A 20,429-nucleotide genomic window follows, 5' to 3' on the forward strand; every position below is an offset into this window, starting at 1 on the left:
TGTGTGTGTCTCCCCTCGCTCCTTCCTCCTTCCCCTCCTCCTCCCCTCCCCTGGGCTGGGTCAACGGCTCGGGCCCCCAAGCTGCTGCCACCCCCCCAAACCCCCCCTCCTCCCTTCCCCTCCCCTCCCTTCCCCTCCCTCCACCTCCCCTCCCCTCCCCTCCCCTCCCCTCTCCTCCCTCCCCCCCGTTAGGGAGGAGGGGGTCTCCTTCCCCCTCCCCCCCCGAACAGCTGTCGCTGACTTAGTGGTCTCATTTAGTAGTTAACGAAGACTGCGGGTAACTACCTTGTGGTCGTTTATTGGTTAAAGAAATAATGTGGGTAACGAGTGGTGGTCATTTATTGATTAACGGCTCGTAACGAGTGATCATTTATTGGTTAAAGAAAACGGTCGGTAACTTGTGGTCATTTATTAGATAAAGAAAACGGATTGGTAACTTGTAGTCATTTATTAGATAAAGAAAACGGTTGGTAACTTGTGGTCATTTATTAGATAAAGAAAACGGATTGGTAACTTGTGGTCATTTATTAGATAAAGAAAACGGTTGGTAACTTGTGGTCATTTATTAGATAAAGAAAACGGTTGGTAACTTGTGGTTATTTATTAGATAAAGAAAACGGTTGGTAACTTGTGGTCATTTATTAGATACAGAAAACGGTTGGTAACTTGTGGTCATTTATTAGACAAAGAAAACGGTTGGTAACTAGTGGTCATTTTTAAGATAAAGAAAACGGTCGGTAACTTGTTGTTATTTATTAGATACAGAAAACGGTTGGTAACTTGTGGTTATTTATTTGATAAAGAAAACGGTTGGTAACTTGTAGTCATTTATTAGATAAAGAAAACGGTTGGTAACTTGTCATTTATAAGATAAAGAAAACGGTTGGTAACTTGTCATTTATAAGATAAAGAAAACGGTTGGTAACTTGTGGTTATGAAATAAAGAAAACGGTTGGTTCAGGAACCCCTTAACACAGTATGGCCCGTCACTTGGTCTTTGCTCGGGCCCGCGGGATAGACCCCCAGGAGGGTCTTATATGCTTGCAAGACTCAGCAGCAACCAACCCTCACCTCCTCCTCCTCCTCCTCCTCCTCCTCTTCTTTTTCTTCTTCTTCTTCTTCTTCTTCTTCTTCTTCTTCTTCTCCTCCTCCTCCTCCTCCTCCTCCTCCTCCTCCTCCTCCTCCTCCTCTTCTTCTTCTTCTTCTTCTTCTTCTTCTTCTTCTTCTTCTTCTTCTTCTTCTTCTTCTCCTCCTCCTCCTCCTCTTCCTCCTCCTCCTCCTCCTCCTCCTCCTCCTCCTCACCCCCCAAAGGCACTGAAAAGCAGTGAAAGGAGGGAATGGGGGGGTGGAGCGAGGAGGAAGAGGGGGGGTATATTAACACTGCTACTGAGAGAGGGTGGGGAGGGGGGGATGTGTGGAGGAGAGAGGAGGGAGAAGGTGGGGGGGGGGGTTAGGATGGAGTCACTGGCCTGTATGCACATTGAGGGGGGGAAGGAGGAAGGGGGAGGGGGGACGTGTGTGTGTATGTGTGTGTGTATGTGTGTGTGTGTGTGTGTGTGTGTGTGTGTGTGTGTGTGTGGTGGGGGAGGGGGTGCCACACCGTTGTTGGTTGATGGGGTGGTTTGTGTCATCTTGTGTTGGGGGGAGGGGGTGGGGATGGGTAGGTGGGGGGGGGTGACGGGTGAGGGGTGGTTGAGGGAGGGAGAGGGGGAGGAAGGGGTGGGGTTGAGGGGTTGGGGTGAGGGAGCCACTTCATCTGGGGAACAGAGGGGCCACTCACGAGGCCCCCCTCCCCTCCCTTCCCCTCTCAACCCCTCCCCTCCCCTCTTCCTCTCCACCCCTCCCCTCTTCCTCTCCACCCCTCCCCTCCCCTCTTCCTCTCCACCCCTCCCCTCCCCCTACACCACTCTCTCTCCTCCTCCCCCTCCTCCTTTCCTTCCTCCCCCTTCCCCTTCCCCCACCTCAATTCCCATCTAGTCCTGGGGGGATAGGATGATACTGTACATGGTACCACAGATGGTACGTTAGGTCCAGATGGGTACCACAGATGGTACCACAGATGTTACGGTGGGTACAGATGGTACCACAGATGTTACGGTGGGTACAGATGGTACCACAGATGTTACGGTGGGTACAGATGGTACCACAGATGTTACGGTGGGTACAGATGGTACCACAGATGGTACGTGAGGTCCAGATGGGTTACCACAGATGGTACGTTGAGTACAGATGGGTTACCACAGATGGTACGTTGAGTACAGATGGGTTACCACAGATGGTTACCACAGGTGGTACCTTGGGTCCAGATGGTAGGACAGATGGTGCCCCTCCCTCTCTGTACTCCAGTGTAACAAGACGTGGCTGATGTGAGCGTTGTAGGGATGAGACAGAGCCATTTGTACTGAATAATTAATATTCATACTGCCTAATTTACATATTCATATTTCTCCCGGTAATGGGTTGGGTTCGAACCCCTCCTTCCCTCCCTCCCTCGAAATATTAATCCCCGCGTCACGCTGGGTTTTCGCCCGAGTTCTGTTGCGAAAATGAGAGAAAGGAAAGAAGTGACGAATTTATTTATTTTTAAACGCGGTATTTAAACGCAGTATTTAAACGCGGTATTTAAACGTAGTATTTAAACGCGGTGTTTAAACGTAGTATTTAAACGCGGTGTTCAAACGCGATATTTAAACGCGGTATTTAAACATGGTATTTAAACGCAGTATTCAAACGTGGTATCTAAACATAGTTTTTAAAGACGTATTTAAACGCTGTATTTAAACGCGGCGTTTAAACGCGCAATTTAAATGCAGCATTTAAACGCGGTATTTAAACGCGTTAGGAATGGTTTTTGAGCGTGAAAGGAAGCCAGTTAAGCAATGTGGCCAGGTTCAGAATGGATTTTTATTTTGTACAATACAGAGAGCCATATACAAAAATAATTATGTATATTTATATATATTTATTTATTTATGATAATAATAATGATAATAATCACTGAAGGGGAGAACACAGGTGTTCTGAAGCTCGTATGTTCTTGTTATATACATTTGTTCTTCACGCGTGTTCCGCTGTGGAGATGATGGTGGGGCTCGCGGACCACAGCTGCTGTGGCCACGAACACGGAGCCACATAGCCCCGAACACAGGGGCTGTGGCCACGAACACGGAGCCACATAGTCCCGAACACAAGGGCTGTGGCCACGAACCGGAGCCACATAGTCCCGAACACAGGGGCTGTGGCCACCACAGGGTTCTGTGGCCACCACAGGAGCCGCACAGTCCTAAACACAGGGTTCTGTGGCCACGAACAGGGTCACACAGTCCTAAACACAAGGTTCTGTGGCCACCACAGGATGGCCGCACCTCAGAAGCTGTGGCCACCACAGGATGGCCGCACCTCAGGAGGTGTGGCCACCACAGGATGGCCTCATCTCAGGAGCTGTGGCCACCACAGGATGGCCGCACCTCAGTAGCTGTGGCCACATCAGGATGGCCCCACAAGTTCGAAAACTGTGGCCAACGCAAGGTCTCCCATCCCTCCCCCTAGCACAGGAGGCGTGGGCTGTGTCAGGCGTGTTCTGTGACACGCCTCGCTGTGTGGGTGTGGTGTGTGGAGGTGGTGGGTTCGACTCCCCATGGTCCACAGCGGTAGCAGTAATAGTAGTAGTTCCTCCACCTCCTCCTCCTCCTCCGTCAGGGCTTTGTGAAGGGCGTGAGGGAACGTGGATCACGACGCTGCCGTAGGAGGAGTGTGTGTGAGAGAGAGGGGCGCGCGCGCCCTCATGGCCTCAGCTTCGAGGGGCGCGCGGGGTGGGGGGAAGGCGATAACGAAACGTAACAGATACTGTGAGTCTGAGGAGGGCAAGATACAGGTGGATATCTTTTAAGATAACGTGTCTAACAGTGGATATCTCACAGGTGGATATCTTTTAAGATAACGTGTCTAACAGTGGATGTCTCACAGGTGGATATCTTTTAAGATAACGTGTCTAACACTCACTGATAACAGGTGTGTTTAGAGATATGTTCTTATCTGTGCGAGTCGTCCCTCGTTATCGGCCCATGTTCATCGTAAACACAGTCACACATACACACACACACCCTCTCCTCCTCCCGTCCTACGACGTGGGTTAGCACTATTTTCCCACGTTATCTGCAGGGGTTGGGGGCCGGAGGGTGGGAGGACCCACCTCGGCCATGCCCTTCCCTGCAGCGGCGTCCTGCGAGGGTCTCCGCCTCCCCTGGGCATTACCGCTACTGCAGGAGTCGCTGGGGGAGGAGGCCGTAGCCTGCTGGGTGGCCAGGGACTCGCCCTCGAGAAGACCGAGGCCTGGGGGCCTGCTCGACCCGCGCCGTCCGGTCACCTCCTGACGGACGACGCTGCCGGCGACGCGGTAGTAGTCGCAGGAGGAGGCGGAGGTGGAGGAGGTGGTGTTGTCCTGACGAGTCGCTACTGCTGGGGACGCGAGTGACCCCTGGTCCCTCAGGGGGCCCTGCTGGAGCTCGTAGCCACTCAGGAGGTCCCGGTTGTGATGACGCCCCTGGGGGTGATGGATGGCGGCCTCCTGGCCCGGTCCCTGGTGGGGACGCAGGGTCTCTGGACACTGCAGGGTGGAGAACGCCGCAGGGGGAGGTGGTCTGGTCTTGCGCGAACCCACGGTGGCGTAGCCCCCAGACCACGGACCTGCGGGCGAGAGATAGCTGTAACCTACACGTCTCCAACAGACAGACACAAGGGCACAGAGAGACACTGGCGTCTTTGCCCCTTTGACATAGCTGTCAACACGAGAAAGCTGCCTATTTAGCTGTCTCAGATCCCAGGGAAAGCTGCCTGTTTAGCTGTCTCAAATCCCAGGGAAAGAACGGATGGGTTCGAGTCCCATTGGCGGCAGTCGGTCCACAGTTAACCCACCTGTTCATCCGCTCCTTAGGTTGTTCCTCTACTACAGCGTCGTGGAAACAAAAGACTAACACCAACCCACTGGAAGGAAAGGTGGAGGAGGAGGGGGGGGGGGGGAAAAGCAACGGGTCACAAGACTTTTGTTGTTTACCTGTGGACGAAGACGGGGTGTCGCAGCAGCGGGCCTGGCCGAACTGCTGTGGCCGTAACTGCTGTGGCGACTGCTGGAGTGGATGGCTGAGCCTCTCGTGGTTCCCCTCTCCTGCAGTAGCCGTCCACGAGGACGACCGACGCTGCCCTTGGTGGTGGCGTTCGGGTCTCAAGTCGCACTGAAGACGCTGCTGGTGTCCCATGTCGTCCTGGGTGCTGTGCTGCTCCTCCTCCTGCTGGGGGTGTGAGCTGCGGTGCTCCTGCTGCTGTGTGGTCACCGCTGCTGGGGAGTCTGTAGGGCGTGTGGCTCGGGCGGCCTCTACTCCCTCTGAGTGGGCCTTCTGCTGGTGGTGCTGGTGTTGCCTCCTGGATAGGGTTCCTCTGGCCTCGTCCGCGGTCGTGGGGCACACGTCAGGAGGGTTGGCGATGCGCCTCGTGCCGCCGTGGTCGCCTTCTTCGTCGCCAGGGGCGCCGCCCTGCGGGACGGGGGAGTAGTAGTAGTGGTAGCAGCAGCCGTCGTCCCTGCTGTACTTCTGCAGGGCCACGCCCCCGTTCTGGGTGGGCACCCGGCCGTTCTGCTGGCTCCGGCTCCTGAAGGGGGCGCTGCCGGGGGGCTGACCCAGCAGGTCGCGCTCGGGGGTCAGGATGGGGCTCCTGCCGATGTCCTCCTTGAAGAGGCTGGTCTGTTCGGTGTGGTCCGCGCCCGTGTGACGTTCCACGCTCTGGAAAAAAACATGTGCCATCATCACACATCACATGGACTTCCTGCTCGGGTGGGAAAACACGCTGGGATCACACCACATTCTATACCTTCTACAGCAGAAGGTGTGAGATCTATGACCAGGGCGTCTAGAGGGGTGTATATACCAGCGCCAAGACATAGCTGGATGGGGAGAACGTTTGTGGGGGAAGGGGGGTATATAATGAAGGAAGGGGGTCACTAGAGAAGGGGACATAGAGACGCGCTCTGGGAGACAGAGAGAGAGGGAGAGAGAGATGGGAAAACACGGGCGTTGAAAATGGACCTGAGAGATAGGGTTCTGAGAATGAGGAGACTTGTGAGGGGGTTAGCTGTGTCCTCACAAAGCCTCACAGATGGCCTCTCGCTCTTTGTGCTCACAAGATAGGGGTGTGTGTGTATATGAGAGATCTCCCTCAGTGTGAGGGGGGGGGGATGTTGCAGGAGAATGGAGAGAGAGAGAGAGAGAGAGAGAGAGAGAGAGAGAGAGAGAGAGAGAGAGAGAGAGAGAGAGAGAGAGAGAGAGAGAGAGAGAGAGAGAGAGAGAGAGAGAGAGAGAGAGAGAGAGAGTCACCGTCGTGCCAATGTTTATAAAAGGCGACAGAGACGTAGCCTTGAATTACTGGCTATGAAGGACGTAGATGCACAAGACGGAGACTCCAGAGCAGGAGGCCAAGTCTGGAAGTGTGTGTGGCGTGTGTGTGTGTGTGTGTGTGTGTGGCGTGTGTGTGTGTGCGTGTGTGTGTCTGTGTGTGTGTGTGTGTGTGTGTGTGTGTGTGTGTGTGTGTGTGTGTATGTGTGTTTGGAGGAGGAGGAGGAGAAGGAGGAACGGGAGAAGGGCATCTCGTCCGCGTTCGTAGCTAACAGACTCGTGGAAACCAACCTCCCCATGAGCCAGTGTCAACACATCTGCGAGGCTTAAGACGCAACCACATCCTGGCGATCAGTCTGGCCAGCGAGGACATTACCTGGCGCCCATCCGTGGCGGCGTCCGTGGTGTTGGCGACCGTGGTGGTGGTGAGGGGCAGCTCGTCCCCCTGGGCGGCGCCCCCGGGTGTGGTGGCTGGGCTGAACGCTTCCAGTGTGGTCGTCTTGCTTGATGACGCTGAAGGGAGGAAATGTGGGAAGTGAGACGCGATCCACGTACGTATGGCTCCCAGAGAGAGAGAGAGAGAGAGAGAGCAAGAGAGATGCAAGTCTTGTATATCTAATCTACTTTTAAGCATTAATTGCTGCTTTAATTACGTCTAAATTGCCATTTATGATGGCGATGGTGATTAAAGTAAGGGTGATGGGTTGTGGAAAGTACAGTGTGTCTCCTGTATTGCTCGTTACAGTGAAGGGTTACATACAAATAGATCTGTATTTTTTTTTGAAATATTAGAAAATCCTGAAATATTTTGAATCAATGATTTATGCAATATATCTTTCTATGCAACACAGACTAAGAGAGATCACGTAGTCTGTCTGTCTGTCTGTCTCTTGTCTGTGGGCTGTAACCCGTCTTTCTGTGCAACACAGAGAGAAATACACATAGTCTCTGTCTGTCTGTCTGTGTCTGTCTATGAGCGGTAACCCGTCTGTCTGTGCGAGAGAGAGAGAGAGAGAGAGAGAGAGAGAGAGAGAGAGAGAGAGAGAGAGAGAGAGAGAGAGAGAGAGAGAGAGAGAGAAATACACGTAGTCTGTCTTTGTCTTGTCTGTCTGTCTGGACGGACGCTAACCCGTCTCAAAGTAGACGGGTTTCGGAACAAGAGGACTTGGGTAAGGGGCGTTGGGCGGGGTGGGCGTGTGAGGAGGAGGTGGAGGAGGGGAGTGGATATCGGGGGCGCGGGGAGAGGAGGAGAAGGGGTATGGCGTGGGCCCACGCACCTGAGACGCCCCTGTTGGCCTGGCTGGTGGAGCGCCGGCGGACGAAGCAGGCGATGATGGCCATGTTCAGGGCCAGGAGAGCCGTGCCGGCTAGCGTCATGATGAAGAGAATCAGATGTGGCACTCCGGACTTGGTGGCACCTCCTCCTGCACCGTCGGCACTACTGCTGCTGCTGCTGCTGGCACTCTCGGCCACACCTGCAGGAGGAGGAGGAGGAAGGAGGGTGGGTGGGGAGAGAGAGAGAGAAGAGGAGGAGGGAAGGAAGTGTGGTGGGGGAGGAGAGAGAGAGGAGGGAGAGGAGGGAAGGAAGTGTGGTGGGGGAGGAGAGAGAGAGAGGAGGACAATAGATATCAATTGGCACTGACTGGGTCTGGCACTCCTCCCTGACCCCTGTTAGGAAGTTCGTCCCTTTAGTGCCCATTTTTGGAGGGCCTAGCTCCTCCCTCTCTGGCGTGCCAGTGCCAGCTACAGGCACTGCCAGCCACAGGCACTGCCAGCCACAGGCACTGCCAGCTACAGGCACTGCCAGCCACAGGCACTGCCGATGCAGGCACAGCAGATGGGCGCCCTGGGCCGGCTCTCTCTGGTGTGTTTCCCCTGGGTCTGAGTGCCACCTGGTGGTGTACCGGTCAGTAGAGCGGAGTGTTCGTGAAACTGTGGTACCCCTGTGTCTATAAGGGAGGAGTCTGTGGTTTTAGAATACTGCTACTATCTTTAAGGGAGAGGATTCTTGGGTTATAAGGGAGGGGGGACTGTAGTTTTAAGATGCTAACCCTATTATTAAGGGAGAGGATTCTTGGTTTTAAGGGAGGGGGACTGTAGTTATACGACTATTAGAAATAAGGAAGGGTTATACATTTTGAATTGCTACTCCAGTGAATAAGGGAAGGCATTTTCTTTTAAGATAAAGTTTTGTGTTAATATCTTTTATGCATCAACGTAATTCAAATTAATCCCTTTTTCTTGCATTAATGTGATGTCAGGAGGTTCGACCTGCAGCGTATTGCAGAGCACCAAGACTAGGCTTACACCCCCTCCTTCTGGCCACAGCACTGTAGAACATTACTAGAGATCACATAATCAATGTGTTGCTTTTATGTTAGTTATATGTCATTGTGGGCAACTCTCAAGCACTGCTTGACTTGCCAGACTTCGCCTTCCTACGTCTGGTAAATCCTTCATCTCATCATTGTGTTCTTTTGAACGATGTCATTTTGTGTTACATATCGTTCACTTTGTAGAAAGTCATCCTCTCAAAGATATACATAGCAGATTATTCATTTCTCACAGTATCTGTAGAATTACGTTATAGGGAACTTTCGTAGAGAAGGAAGAACAGATAGCAAAGGTACATGTGATTCGGTTGTTAATGAACCTCCTGTTATTTTGACATTTTTTTCGTTTTTGTTAACGCTGACCTTTGCCTAAGTCTGGATCGGATGGTAATTTGAATACAAGCATTTAGTTATTTCGTAATGAGTGAAATTCGAGTAAAGCTCACTTCATAACAACGTTAATTGAATTACATTGCGTCCAGTTGTGTTCAATTGCCTCATAACTTCCGGGTGTCCGGTGTGTGAATGTGTGTGTGTGTGTGTGTGTGTGTGTGTGTGTGTGTGTGTGTGTGTGTGTGTGTATGGGGGATGAGGGGGAAAGGGACTTGTGTACTCAGCCATGTTAAAAGGTATAATCTACTCCAGTTGTTGACTATTGGTGTGATATATATATATATATATATATATATATATATATATATATATATATATATATATATATATATATATATATATATATATATATTTATGTACAGTGTCTTGAAGACCTGGTGGCATCTGACAACCCGTCAGAGAGGGGAGGGGGGGGGGCGCTAGCGATACCTCCTCGCCTTCGGCAGCCCAGCTACCCAAATTTACTAGGGGGAGCTGCTGGTTCCCCTGGTATCTGGCCCGGGCTGTGGTGGTCTTGCATAGTGTGTGTGACACACACAAACACACACACACACACACACACCAGAGGGCTTGAGGCTCCTGAAGGGCTGGGCGAGGCGACCAGCTCCGGGCGAAGGAGGGAAGGTGTTGAGATCCAAGACTTGAAGACCTCCCCCTCATCATGACCCACCCACGCAAATAATCTCCCAAGAGACAGGCAGGGAGGAGACAGACACACAGCCTCTCCTCCCCGTTCTGTGGGGGTGGGTAGAAGGGGAGAAGGTCTTCGCCTTACCGAGTGTGGTGACGTGGACTGGTAGGGTGTGCTTGGAGCGCCCCTGGGGGTTGAAGGCTTGGACGCTGAAGGTGTACAGTGTTCCGCTAGACAGACCCGTCACTGTGGCCTCCGTGCTGCCGGAGACGTTCGCGTACTGACGGCCGCAACAGTTGGAAGAGAAAGAGACGTGAGATTTGGGGTTTGTACAATTGTTGCATCTTCACTACACCCTCCACCACATCTTCACTACCACACCCCTTTACCACATCTTCACTACCACACCCTTCCACCACATCTTCACTACACCCTCCACCACATCTTCACTACCACACCCTTCCACCACATCTTCACTACACCCTCCACCACGTCTTCACTACCACACCTTTCACCACATCTTCCACCACATCTTCACTACACCCTCCACCACATCTTCACTACACCCTCGTCATACCTGGTACTCGTCGTCCTGGCTCCAGAATCGCACGACGTGCCCAGTGGGTTCGCTCTTGGCCAGGTTTGGCGTCCAGAGGAGCAGCGCCTCCCCCGAGGTCACGTTGGCCACCTGGGGGGGTGAGACAGAGGTCAAGGTCATCAAGGTCAAGGGTCGTAGTAGTAGTAGTATGGCATCGTGTGCCAACACAGTGGGGTCAAGAGTGGTTAGAGGCCGAGGTGATTTGGGGTCAAGTTCAGGGATAGAGGCTGAAGAGGTACGACTTAGAAGATCAGGGTCAAGGGTCGTTAACTCCTAAGGCCAAACGAGCACTCAACACCCAGTAGTGTGGGAGGAAAGAGGGGAGTGTGTGGGGGGAAGAGAGAGGATCCCCCCACATAATGTGTGGGTAGACACGTGTTGGATGTCGCTACGATAGAGCGGTGCTTAGGGCTGTGGGTAAACACCCACCCCACTCCCCCACATGGGCTGACCATGGGTGGGTGTGTGGGTGTCGAGTGGTCGTAGCTCGCTCACCATCAGGTGTGTGGGTGTGTGTGTGTGGGTGTCGAGTGGTCGTGCCTCACTCACCATCAGGTGTGTGTGTGTGTGTGTGTGTGTGGGTGTGTGTGTGTGTGTGTGTGTGGGTGTGGGTGTCATGTGTTCGTAGCTCACTCACCATCAGGTGTGTGGGTGTAGCTGGAGGCACGGGGGGCGTCAGAACCAGCCTGTAGGAGTGTTTGCCCAGGGTGTTGGTGGCCGTGCAGGTGTAGCCGGCGTGGTCCCGTGGTGTGACGCCCTTGATCTCCAGCACTGACGACCACTCCACCACTCCGTCCACCAGCTGCGGGTGGAGCAAGGGTTAGTGCCCGGGTGGAAGCAACGGTGGGGGAGGAGGCGGGCGGGGCGGCAGGAAAGGCGAAGACTAGTGGTTGAGTTGAAGGGAAAAAAACAGGGTTTTGTGGCTGAGTGGAGTGGAGTGCCAGGGTTAGTGGCTGGGTGAAGTGGAGTGCCAGGGTTAGTGGCTGGGTGGAGTGGAGTGCCAGGGTTAGTAGGTGGTTGGAGGGAAGACCAGGATTAGTGGCTGAGTGGAGTGGAGTGCCAGGGTTAGTAGCTGAGTGGAGGGAAGACCAGAGTTAGTGGCTGGGTGGAGGGGAGTGCCAGGGTTAGTAGGTGGGTGGAGGGAGGAAAACAATGGACATTCCCACATGTGGGCCCCCAGCCATAGAGAGAGAGAGAGAGAGAGAGAGAGAGAGAGAGAGAGAGAGAGAGAGAGAGAGAGAGAGAGAGAGAGTGAGAGAGAATTACATTATCTATACCACCCATCTATCCACCCCACTCCCACGTCTTCCTCCTGCATCCACACCCACCCCCACACCCCCAACCTCCACCAACGTGTACCACAGAATGCCGTACGAGACTGACCCCCCCACCCCCCCTCCTTCCCCTCCTTCCTTACCCTTAAAATGCAAAAAAGACACAGTCAAAACAAGCCAGTGTGATGGGACCCACTCGACTTCAGACGTCGACATACAACCTCTTCTAATTCGACAGTGAACTCCTGCGTTTGTGTGTGTGTGTGTGTGTGTGTGTGTGTGTGTGTGTGTGTGTGTGTGTGTGTGTGTGTGTGTGTGTCTTCTCGTCTCACGAAACTGGGGGACAGAGGAAGGGGAAGGGAGAGGGGTCGTTCCTTTATACTTGCATGCCGGAGGGAATATGGTGTAAAAGGAAGGCCATGTTTTGTTTCCCCTCCCTCCTCACTCCCTTCCCTCCCTCCCTTCCCTCCCTCCCTCCCTCCCTCCCTCCCTCCCTCCCTCCTTCCCTCCCTCCTTCCCTCCCTCCTCTCTTATCTGTTGACGGGTTTATAAGTTAATGATATTCACAGATCTGTGAGAGAGGAAGGAAGCTGGCTGGCCGCCCGCTGCTGGCTCTCTCTCTCTCTCTCTCCTCTTTACGGCGACACACACACACAAGGGCTGAAGCTGATCCACATTTGCATACGTGTATGACAGAATCCATCCACCTCACCCTCCCCTCCCTCCCCTCCCTCCTCCTCCTCCTCCTCCCCACCTCAAAGAGACGGAAGTGGGGAAGATCACCTGAGGAAGAAGAGGAGGAGGAGGAAGAGAAGGAAGAGGAGGAAGGAGAGGAGGAGGAGCCAGGCCAGATCCAGCGATCCGTGGGTCCTGTAGGAAAGAGTGTCTAGACGCATCTAGACGCATCTAAATGTATCTAGACGCATCTAGACGCATCTAAATGTATCTAGACGCATCTAGACGCATCTAAATGTATCGCATTTTCTTTTCGTTTCTCTTCGAAACGAAATGACGTTTGTGTAGTGTTCATTAATGAGAGAAAACTTCTGATTGCTTAGAAACTTCCGAGTCCAGAGATTCGGAACATTGGACTTTTGAACAGAAAACGGAGGCTGCTCTATCACAGATGGGATAAACTTTATGGAAATAAGTTTTTATTATGTTTTAAGAAAGGTTTGGTATTACAGGTTTTACACATGAAGAAGTACGAAGAAGAGACACTGCTTGAATAGACCGAACGAATTGGAAAATACTGTTATTTCCGTCCATATATATATATATATATATGTATATCACATAATGCCCTCCAACAGGAAGGATTCGAACCCAGGACCATTTGCGTGGTAGTTGGGAACGCTGTTGGAGGGTAGTATGTGTTCTATGAAAAGTGCGCGTTCATATGCAATATATGTATGTATATATATATATATATATATATATATATATATATATATATATATATATATATATATATATATATATATATATCGCATAATGCCCTCAAAAGGCTAGGATTCGAACCCGTACAAACTCGTCGGGCAGTCGTATTACCTCGAACGAGGCGAAGTACGTGTACCTTGTACTTCAACAGGGTCGTTAACCTATGGAACAATTCGCCAGTTAAGTGTAGAGAGTTGATAGGGAGAGTTATGATAGATATTTTTCTTCATTTCCACGACCGGCATCTGTTTACGCCCCTTTAGCCATACGATAGATAGAGAGGAGGTGTGGTAAAAGTCTCCGTCTGTCTATCTACCTCCTCCCTCACCCATCGAGGTGTTTCTTTTCCTCTCTATCGCAAACAGCCTCGTTAGAGGAGCTGTCGTTGATCGAAATTCAGATGCGTGTAGTTGAACCTAATATGACATATCGTCTAGGAAATCCAGGGAGTGATAATGGACAACTGAAGGAAGTGGTAGAGGGGGGACGACGGAGGGAGAGAGAGAGGGGGCCGAGTTCGACACCAGACACTCACCTTGGGGGCGTTGACGGTGTACTTGTCTCCTGGCTTGATCTCCCGCCCGTCCTGGGTCGCCCAGTGGAAGGTGGGCGGAGGGGCCGCCCGCACGCGACACTCCAGACGCCCCTGGCCGCCCACAGCCGCCCACGATCGACCCACCACCTCGTCGGGGTTCTCGTTCGACCACCAAGGGGACTCTGTCGGACGGGGGGTGGATATGGGACAGGACTGTCAACACGTCGATGAAAATATACCCCCCTTTTCCCCCCCCCCAAAAAAAAAGTAAACATGAAATGGCATCTTTATTTCCCCCCTCCCCCTTTTTCCCCCTTGTTCCCCCCCTTTTGCAATGCTATTAATACACAGAAGCAAGACACTTGAGTACGAGTGAATGACACATGAAGCGAGTGGCTCATGAACTTCTTAACATTGTCATAGCTCGTTCGGTTCGGTGAAGTTCCTTGTGAACACCTACCTAACCACTTCTAACTCCACCCTAACCCCTCCGATCCCCCAAAGTCTGTCAGCAAACGGATTACCGAGCTTGTGAAAAGGAAAATGAACTGAGTGGGGACGCGGGCTATGCGAATTTGCTCGTGGGTGACTGTGGGTCAAAAGGGGCGCTTGCCTTGGGCAGTGTGGTGGTGGTGGAGGGTGGTGTTGGTGTTGGTGTGTTGATTGTGTCGTTCGTATGTGTGTGGGAAGGGGCGAAAAGGGAAAGGGATTTGGGAGGGTGGGGAAGACACCGGAGATGATGCGCCCCGTTTGGGAAAGACCACAAGTGTGGTGGGATGAGGGAGAAAGGGGGTTTGAGGTGACTTTCTTTCACGGGGGATCCCTCATACTGTGGGACGATTTGCGACGGCGTGTCTGGGATCCTCTCTAGTGGCGTTAGAGAGCGATGTATATATATATATATATATATATATATATATATATATATATATATATATATATATAGAAAGAGAAGGGTACACTCCAGTGTCGCTCAACACTGCAATGGACGTGGACGGGAGCGGGTGGAGTGGGGGGAAATCAAACACCTGTTTGAAATGAGGCGCTGAAATGCCACAGACCGTGTTAGAACGCAGTTCAACTTGCGTGGAGGGGAGGGAGGGGGATTGGAGGGAGGAGGGAGAGAAGGGGGAGGGGGGGAGGGACGTCGCAGCCAACCCTGAAGCTGTGAGCGGGGGTGTCCCCCCCCCAAACGAGGCACACATGAACAAGTTCACCATGTTTCTCTCTCTCTCTCTCTCTCTCTCTCTCTCTCTCTCTCTCTCTCTCTCTCTCTCTCTGAGAGAGAGAGTTCAGTCTGCCCGTTTGTACGGATGTCACATGGAAAATGGGTTCTGGGGTGCTGGCTCTTCAGAGAGAGAGAGAGAGAGAGAGAGAGAGAGAGAGAGACACACACACTGAGAGTCTGTCTGTCTGTCTGTCTGGAATGAAACGGGTTAGAATCCTGGACGTAAAAAAGTATGTGATTATTACACGAAAGTGCACTTGGGAACTTTTCGTGTTTCATTTTCCCCGTGGACTCATAGGAATATATATATATATATATATATATATATATATATATATATATATATATATATATATATATGTAAAGACTCACGCTTTACTACGAGCGTCGAGGAGGTGGGCGGGGCTGTGGAGACTCTGCTGGAGGCGTGGCAGAAGTAGACGCCCGTGTCTGACCTCGACGCACACTCCACCGTCAGGCGGGCCTCCCCCACGCCCGTGGAGAGGACCCTCGTCGTGTTCCTGGCGCGGGGAGGCGCGGGGAATGTGAAGACAAGGAGTGGTATATGTATATGTATATATATGTATATATATATATATATATATATATATATATATATATATATATATATATATATATATATATAATGTATATATGTTGTCAGAGGTAACTCTGTCTACCCCCCACTGGTGTTGTCAGAGATGAAGTTACCAACTGCCCCTTGGTGTTGTCAGGGGGGTGTAAACACTTATCTACCCACCTTCCGTTGTCAGGAGGCGAGGTTACTCACTGACCTGGTGTTGTCATTCACCTCCTTGGTCCAGGTGATGTTGGGTGTGGGGTTGCCAACAGCCGAGCAGAGGATGGTGGCAGCCCCTTCCTCCTCTGCCACCACGCGGTCCACAGCCAGCACGTCTTCTGGACCATCTGTGTGTGTGTAGGACAGGAGGTGGATGGTGGTGGAAAGATGGTCTTGCATCTCACGAGGTGATAGGGAACACAATGGCATCATAAAATCACTATTGCTCCCTTCTGGTAAGATCACCACCTCTCTCCTCCCACACCCTTCCCTTCACTTCAGTAAACACCTCTCCCCTTCAGTAAACACCTCTCCCCTTCAGTAAACACCTCCCCACTGCAGTAAACACCTACCCCACCGAAAACTACAAATTTTTCTAACATTTGTCTTCACAAAATCAGTATTGCTCCCAATTCCAAACTCGGCCACCAACTTCTACAGTTTCTCCCCTCGATTCTGCCACCGGGCGCTGTATCATCAGCAAACAACAGACTTCCCACTTCCCTCTCGTCCCCAACAGACTGCATATACTCGCCCCCCCACCAACCACGGAATCCTCACCACATTAGGTGGTTGGTGTGTCGTGAACTCACACTAAGACAAGTTCGTGTTTCAAATACGTCTGGAAACTCATAAGGGGTCTCGGGGGGAGGAGGATCATAATGGGTCTCGGGGGGAGGAGGAGGATCATAAGGGGTCTCGGGGGGAGGAGGAGGAGGATCATAAGGGGTCTCGGGGGGAGGAGGAGGAAGCGGTAGAAGAGGAGGAGGAGGAGGAGGGTCTTGTACTCACACAGGACGTCCAGGTAGAAGGCGGAGATCAAGGACCCCCTGGGGCTCTGGGCTGCCACAGTGTAGTTCCCCGTGTGTTGGCGTCGAGCCGGACCCAGACTCAACTCCCCATTGCTGGTGTCGCTTCCCGTCACCTCTTGGCTCCCATTCCTCCAGCTGTACCTGTGATAAAAGATGTGTCTCTCTCATCTCACAACTGTATCTTCCAGCTGTAACCACTGTATGTCTCTCGTCTCTCGACTGTAACCACTCTGTCTTTCGTCTAACGACTGTATCTTCCAACTGTAACTACTCCGTCTCTCGTCTAACGACTGTACCCTCCAGCTGTAACCACTCGGTCTCGTCTCACAAGTGTACCCTCCAGCTGCAACCACTCGGTCTCGTCTCACAACTGTACCCTCCAGCTGTAACCACTCGGTCTCGTCTCACATCTGTGCCCTCCAGCTGTAACCACTCTGTCTCATCTAACGACTGTATCTTCCAATTGTAACCACTGTCTCTCGTCTGGTCGTCTGACAACTGTATCCTCCAGCTGTAACCACACTGTCTTCCGTCTAACGACTGCATCCTCCAGCTGTAACCACACTTGTCTCCCATCTAAGGACTGTATCTACCTCCAGCTGTAACCACACTGTCTCTCGTCTCACAACTGTACCCTCCAGCTGTAACCACACTGTCTCCCGTCTAAGGACTGTACCTACCTCCAGCTGTAACCACACTGTCTCTCATTATAACCACACTGTCTCTCGTCTCACAACTGTACCCTCCAGCTGTAACCACACTGTCTCTCGTCTAACGTCTGTATCTTCCAGCTGTAACCACTCTCTCTCTCTCTCTCTCTCTCTCTCTCTCTCTCTCTCTCTCTCTCTCTCTCTCTCTCTCTCTCTCTCTCTCTCTCTCTCTCTCTCGTATGTACTCACAATCTCTTCTGGCCACCTCATACATGCGTATCTCGCGTCATTTTCATGCACGTAAAACACATCATTAAGTTCGTTGAATCGTCTCAAACCAACCAGACACACTGCGGTACGTCCCTCGAACTACCTCGTTCCCTCGCAAACAAGCTTGTGGGACGGGGTTTACAACCGACCAGTTGTACATGTCTGTGTGTGTACACCTCTACAGGTACTACTAGACCACCTACAGGAGTTACAAGGTAACTAGAAGGGGGCCCCTTCTCTCTAGAACATAATGGCCTTACCTAGAACCGATGACGTGGATGTGGCCCCTAGCTGTGACTGCAGTACCTCATGGTTCGACCTGAGCGAGGCTTTTAGCTAGTACGCTGAAGGAGGGAAAACCTGTGGGGTCTCTATGTTAGGGGACACCCCCCCCCTATACCGGGCATCTGTGGGGCCCCTACAGAAGGAAGTACCTGCTGGGACGTAAGACCCTCCTGGGGGACCCGTGGCTTGAGGGGGGTGTGGTGGCGGGGGGAAGCGGGGGCAAGCTCCCCTAAAAGGACCCTTCCCTTTTATTTGGTTCAGGACCCACCTGAGGGAAAGGGGGCCCCCCCCCCCCCCCCCCCCCCCCCCCCCCCCCCCCCCCCCCCCCCTCCCCCCCCCCCCCCCCCCCCCCCCCCCCCCCCCCCCCCCCCCCCCCCCCCCCCCCCCCCCCCCCCCCCCCCCCCCCCCCCCCCCCTCCCCCCCCCCCCCCCCCCCCCCCCCCCCCCCCCCCCCCCCCCCCCCCCCCTCCCCCCCCCCCCCCTCCCCCCCCCCCCCCCCCCCCCCCCCCCCCCCCCCCCCCCCCCCCCCCCTCCCCCCCCCCCCCCCCTCCCCCCCCCCCCCCCCCCCCCCCCCCCCCCCCCCCCCCTCCCCCCCCCCCCCCCTCCCCCCCCCCCCCCCCCCCCCAGGAACCCACCTGACGGAGCCAGACCCCCTACGGGGACCATTACCCACCTGACGGAGACCAAGACCCACCTGACGGAGACCTTACCCACCTGACGGAGACCAGGACCCACCTGACGGGGCCGGGGTTGGCGACGGCGGCGGCCGTAATGGTCAGGTCTTGACCCTCCAGCACGCTGATCCTTCCGGGGGGCTTCGCCGCCCACGTCGGCCCCTCCAAGTAGGAAAGTGATAATGATGGATCCACGTGCGTCAGAGAGAGAGAGAGGAGAGAGAGAGAGAGAGAGAGAGGAGAGTCTTGCGTTAGGTCCTTGGGTCCCAAGTGGGTGGAGGCCCATATTCAGGGCTCTAGGGCTTCACCGTGTTGGAGGGCAGGGCCCCAGGGGCGCTCCGAGAAGACCATACTCGTACCTAAGGGCCTGGCTGGACGAAGGTGGGTCAGTTATCAGGCCTCTAGGAGGTCTCCCAGGTCCTCTGGGGGAGATTGTCTCTCTGGGGACCTTACTCCCCCCGCACTGTCTCTCTCACAGTCTCTTATCTTATCTTCCCATCTATCTCTCACACACTCTTATCTTCCCCTCTATCTCTCACACACTCTTATCTTCCCATCTATCTCTCACACACTCTTATCTTCCCATCTATCTCTCACACACTCTTATCTTCCCATCTATCTCTCACACACTCTTATCTTCCCATCTATCTCTCACACACTCTTATCTTCAAATCTATCTCTCATACTCTCTTATCTTCCCATCTTTCTCTCATACTCTTATCTTCCCATCTATCTCTCACAGTCTCTTATCTTATCATATCCTCAAGTGTGAAGTCCCGTGTCGAGCCTTTGACGCAGAGGAGGTGGGGGGGCTCATCTCGAACCCTGGACACGTTCCGAACATGTTTCGACCCCTAGGAGGAGGAGGGGGGGTGTGGGGGGGAAGAAGGGGGTGGAGGGGTCATGCTTGTTAAAAGATTTCTCCGGTCAAGCTTGTTTGCCGAGGCGAGTGTTGTCCTGCCCGGGGGGGGGGGGGGGGAAAGGGGGGGACGGTGAGAAAAAAGATAAGAGGGGGGAGGGGTGAGGGGAGGAGGAGGAGGGGTGTGGGGGGGGCGTCGGGGATGGGGTAGGGGGGAGGTGAGGTGTGGTTTGGTGAGGGAAAGATGATGAAAGAAAAAAAAAATGAGATAAGGGGGGATTGAGAGAGAGAGAGAGAGAGAGAGAGAGAGAGAGAGAGAGAGAGAGAGAGAGAGAGAGAGAGAGAGAGAGATTTTCTTTTAAGAGATCGTGGGCTCCCAGCGGCGGGACTGGGCAAGTCGGTTATCTCCACACTGGAAGCTTTTTTATTTATTTTTTGGGGGGTTGGGGGGAAGAGGGGAGGAGATGAGTGCGCTGAGGTCTCTCTCTCTCTCTCTCTCTCTCTCCTCCCCCCTGTTGGAAGTATTTGTCTCTGTGCATCTGTATTTTTCTCCGTGAGGTCGTGTAAAAAAAATTATATATTAAAAAATTTTATATATATAATTTTATATTATTAAAACACACACCCACACCAAAAAACCCAAAACACTTCCTTGATTTTGCATTCCAGCTAAGCCGCCGGGACTTGCGGCAAGAAGGGCGCCAAATGTTTTTTTAAATTTTTAATTTTTTTGTTTTTGTGTTTAATGGGGGGGGGGGGAAGAGGGGGGGATTAGATTAAGGGGGTAGTTTGATGGTGGGGGAAGGAGGGGGAAGATAATGTTTTTAGATTTGTGAGATGATGATTGTTTAGAAGAAAGTGATTGGGGATTAGTTTTTAGTTTTTGGGATGGGGGGAATTTGATGGGGTAATTAGTTTTTAAAAATTTTAAAATAATAAAAATTTTTAATAATATAAAAATTTTATAATAATAATAATAATAATAATTTTTAAAAAATTTTTTTGTTGATAGTGAGGTTGTGTGTAGAAGATAGTAGATGGATAGATGTAGTTTGTAATAGATAGATAGATAGAGAGAGAGAGAGAGGAGGGGAGAGAGGGAGAGAGAGAGAGAGAAGGGGGAGAGAGAGGAGAGAGGTTCCATTGAACTTTGTCCCCTACGCGTGCAAGGGGGGGGGGGGGGGGAGGGGAGTTAGACATTCCCCCTTCTCCTGTATTATCCCCTTTTAAAAAAACAACAAAAAAATTTGGGGACGGGGAAAAAAA

At 52.5% G+C, this 20,429-nt stretch overlaps 1 protein-coding gene across 1 annotated transcript in view; it reads right to left on the reverse strand.

The window, feature by feature from the left end:
• Positions 1-3,414: 3,414 nt before the first annotated feature.
• LOC139757494 (nephrin-like) overlaps positions 3,415-20,429 on the reverse strand; it is a 155,900-nt gene continuing 138,885 nt past the window's right edge. The window contains exons 15-26 of the mRNA XM_071678007.1: positions 18,366-18,466; positions 16,407-16,567; positions 15,610-15,742; positions 15,188-15,336; positions 13,588-13,769; positions 10,976-11,140; positions 10,318-10,428; positions 9,885-10,020; positions 7,661-7,858; positions 6,760-6,896; positions 5,054-5,774; positions 3,415-4,686 (exon numbers count right to left, since the gene is read on the reverse strand). Of these exons, the coding sequence (XP_071534108.1) occupies positions 4,139-4,686; positions 5,054-5,774; positions 6,760-6,896; positions 7,661-7,858; positions 9,885-10,020; positions 10,318-10,428; positions 10,976-11,140; positions 13,588-13,769; positions 15,188-15,336; positions 15,610-15,742; positions 16,407-16,567; positions 18,366-18,466 (2,742 nt within the window). The 3' untranslated portion in view covers positions 3,415-4,138. The remainder of the gene's footprint in view (positions 4,687-5,053; positions 5,775-6,759; positions 6,897-7,660; positions 7,859-9,884; positions 10,021-10,317; positions 10,429-10,975; positions 11,141-13,587; positions 13,770-15,187; positions 15,337-15,609; positions 15,743-16,406; positions 16,568-18,365; positions 18,467-20,429) is intronic.

The sequence above is a fragment of the Panulirus ornatus genome, chromosome 27, assembly GCF_036320965.1.
Source record: "Panulirus ornatus isolate Po-2019 chromosome 27, ASM3632096v1, whole genome shotgun sequence".
Taxonomy (NCBI): domain Eukaryota; kingdom Metazoa; phylum Arthropoda; class Malacostraca; order Decapoda; family Palinuridae; genus Panulirus; species Panulirus ornatus.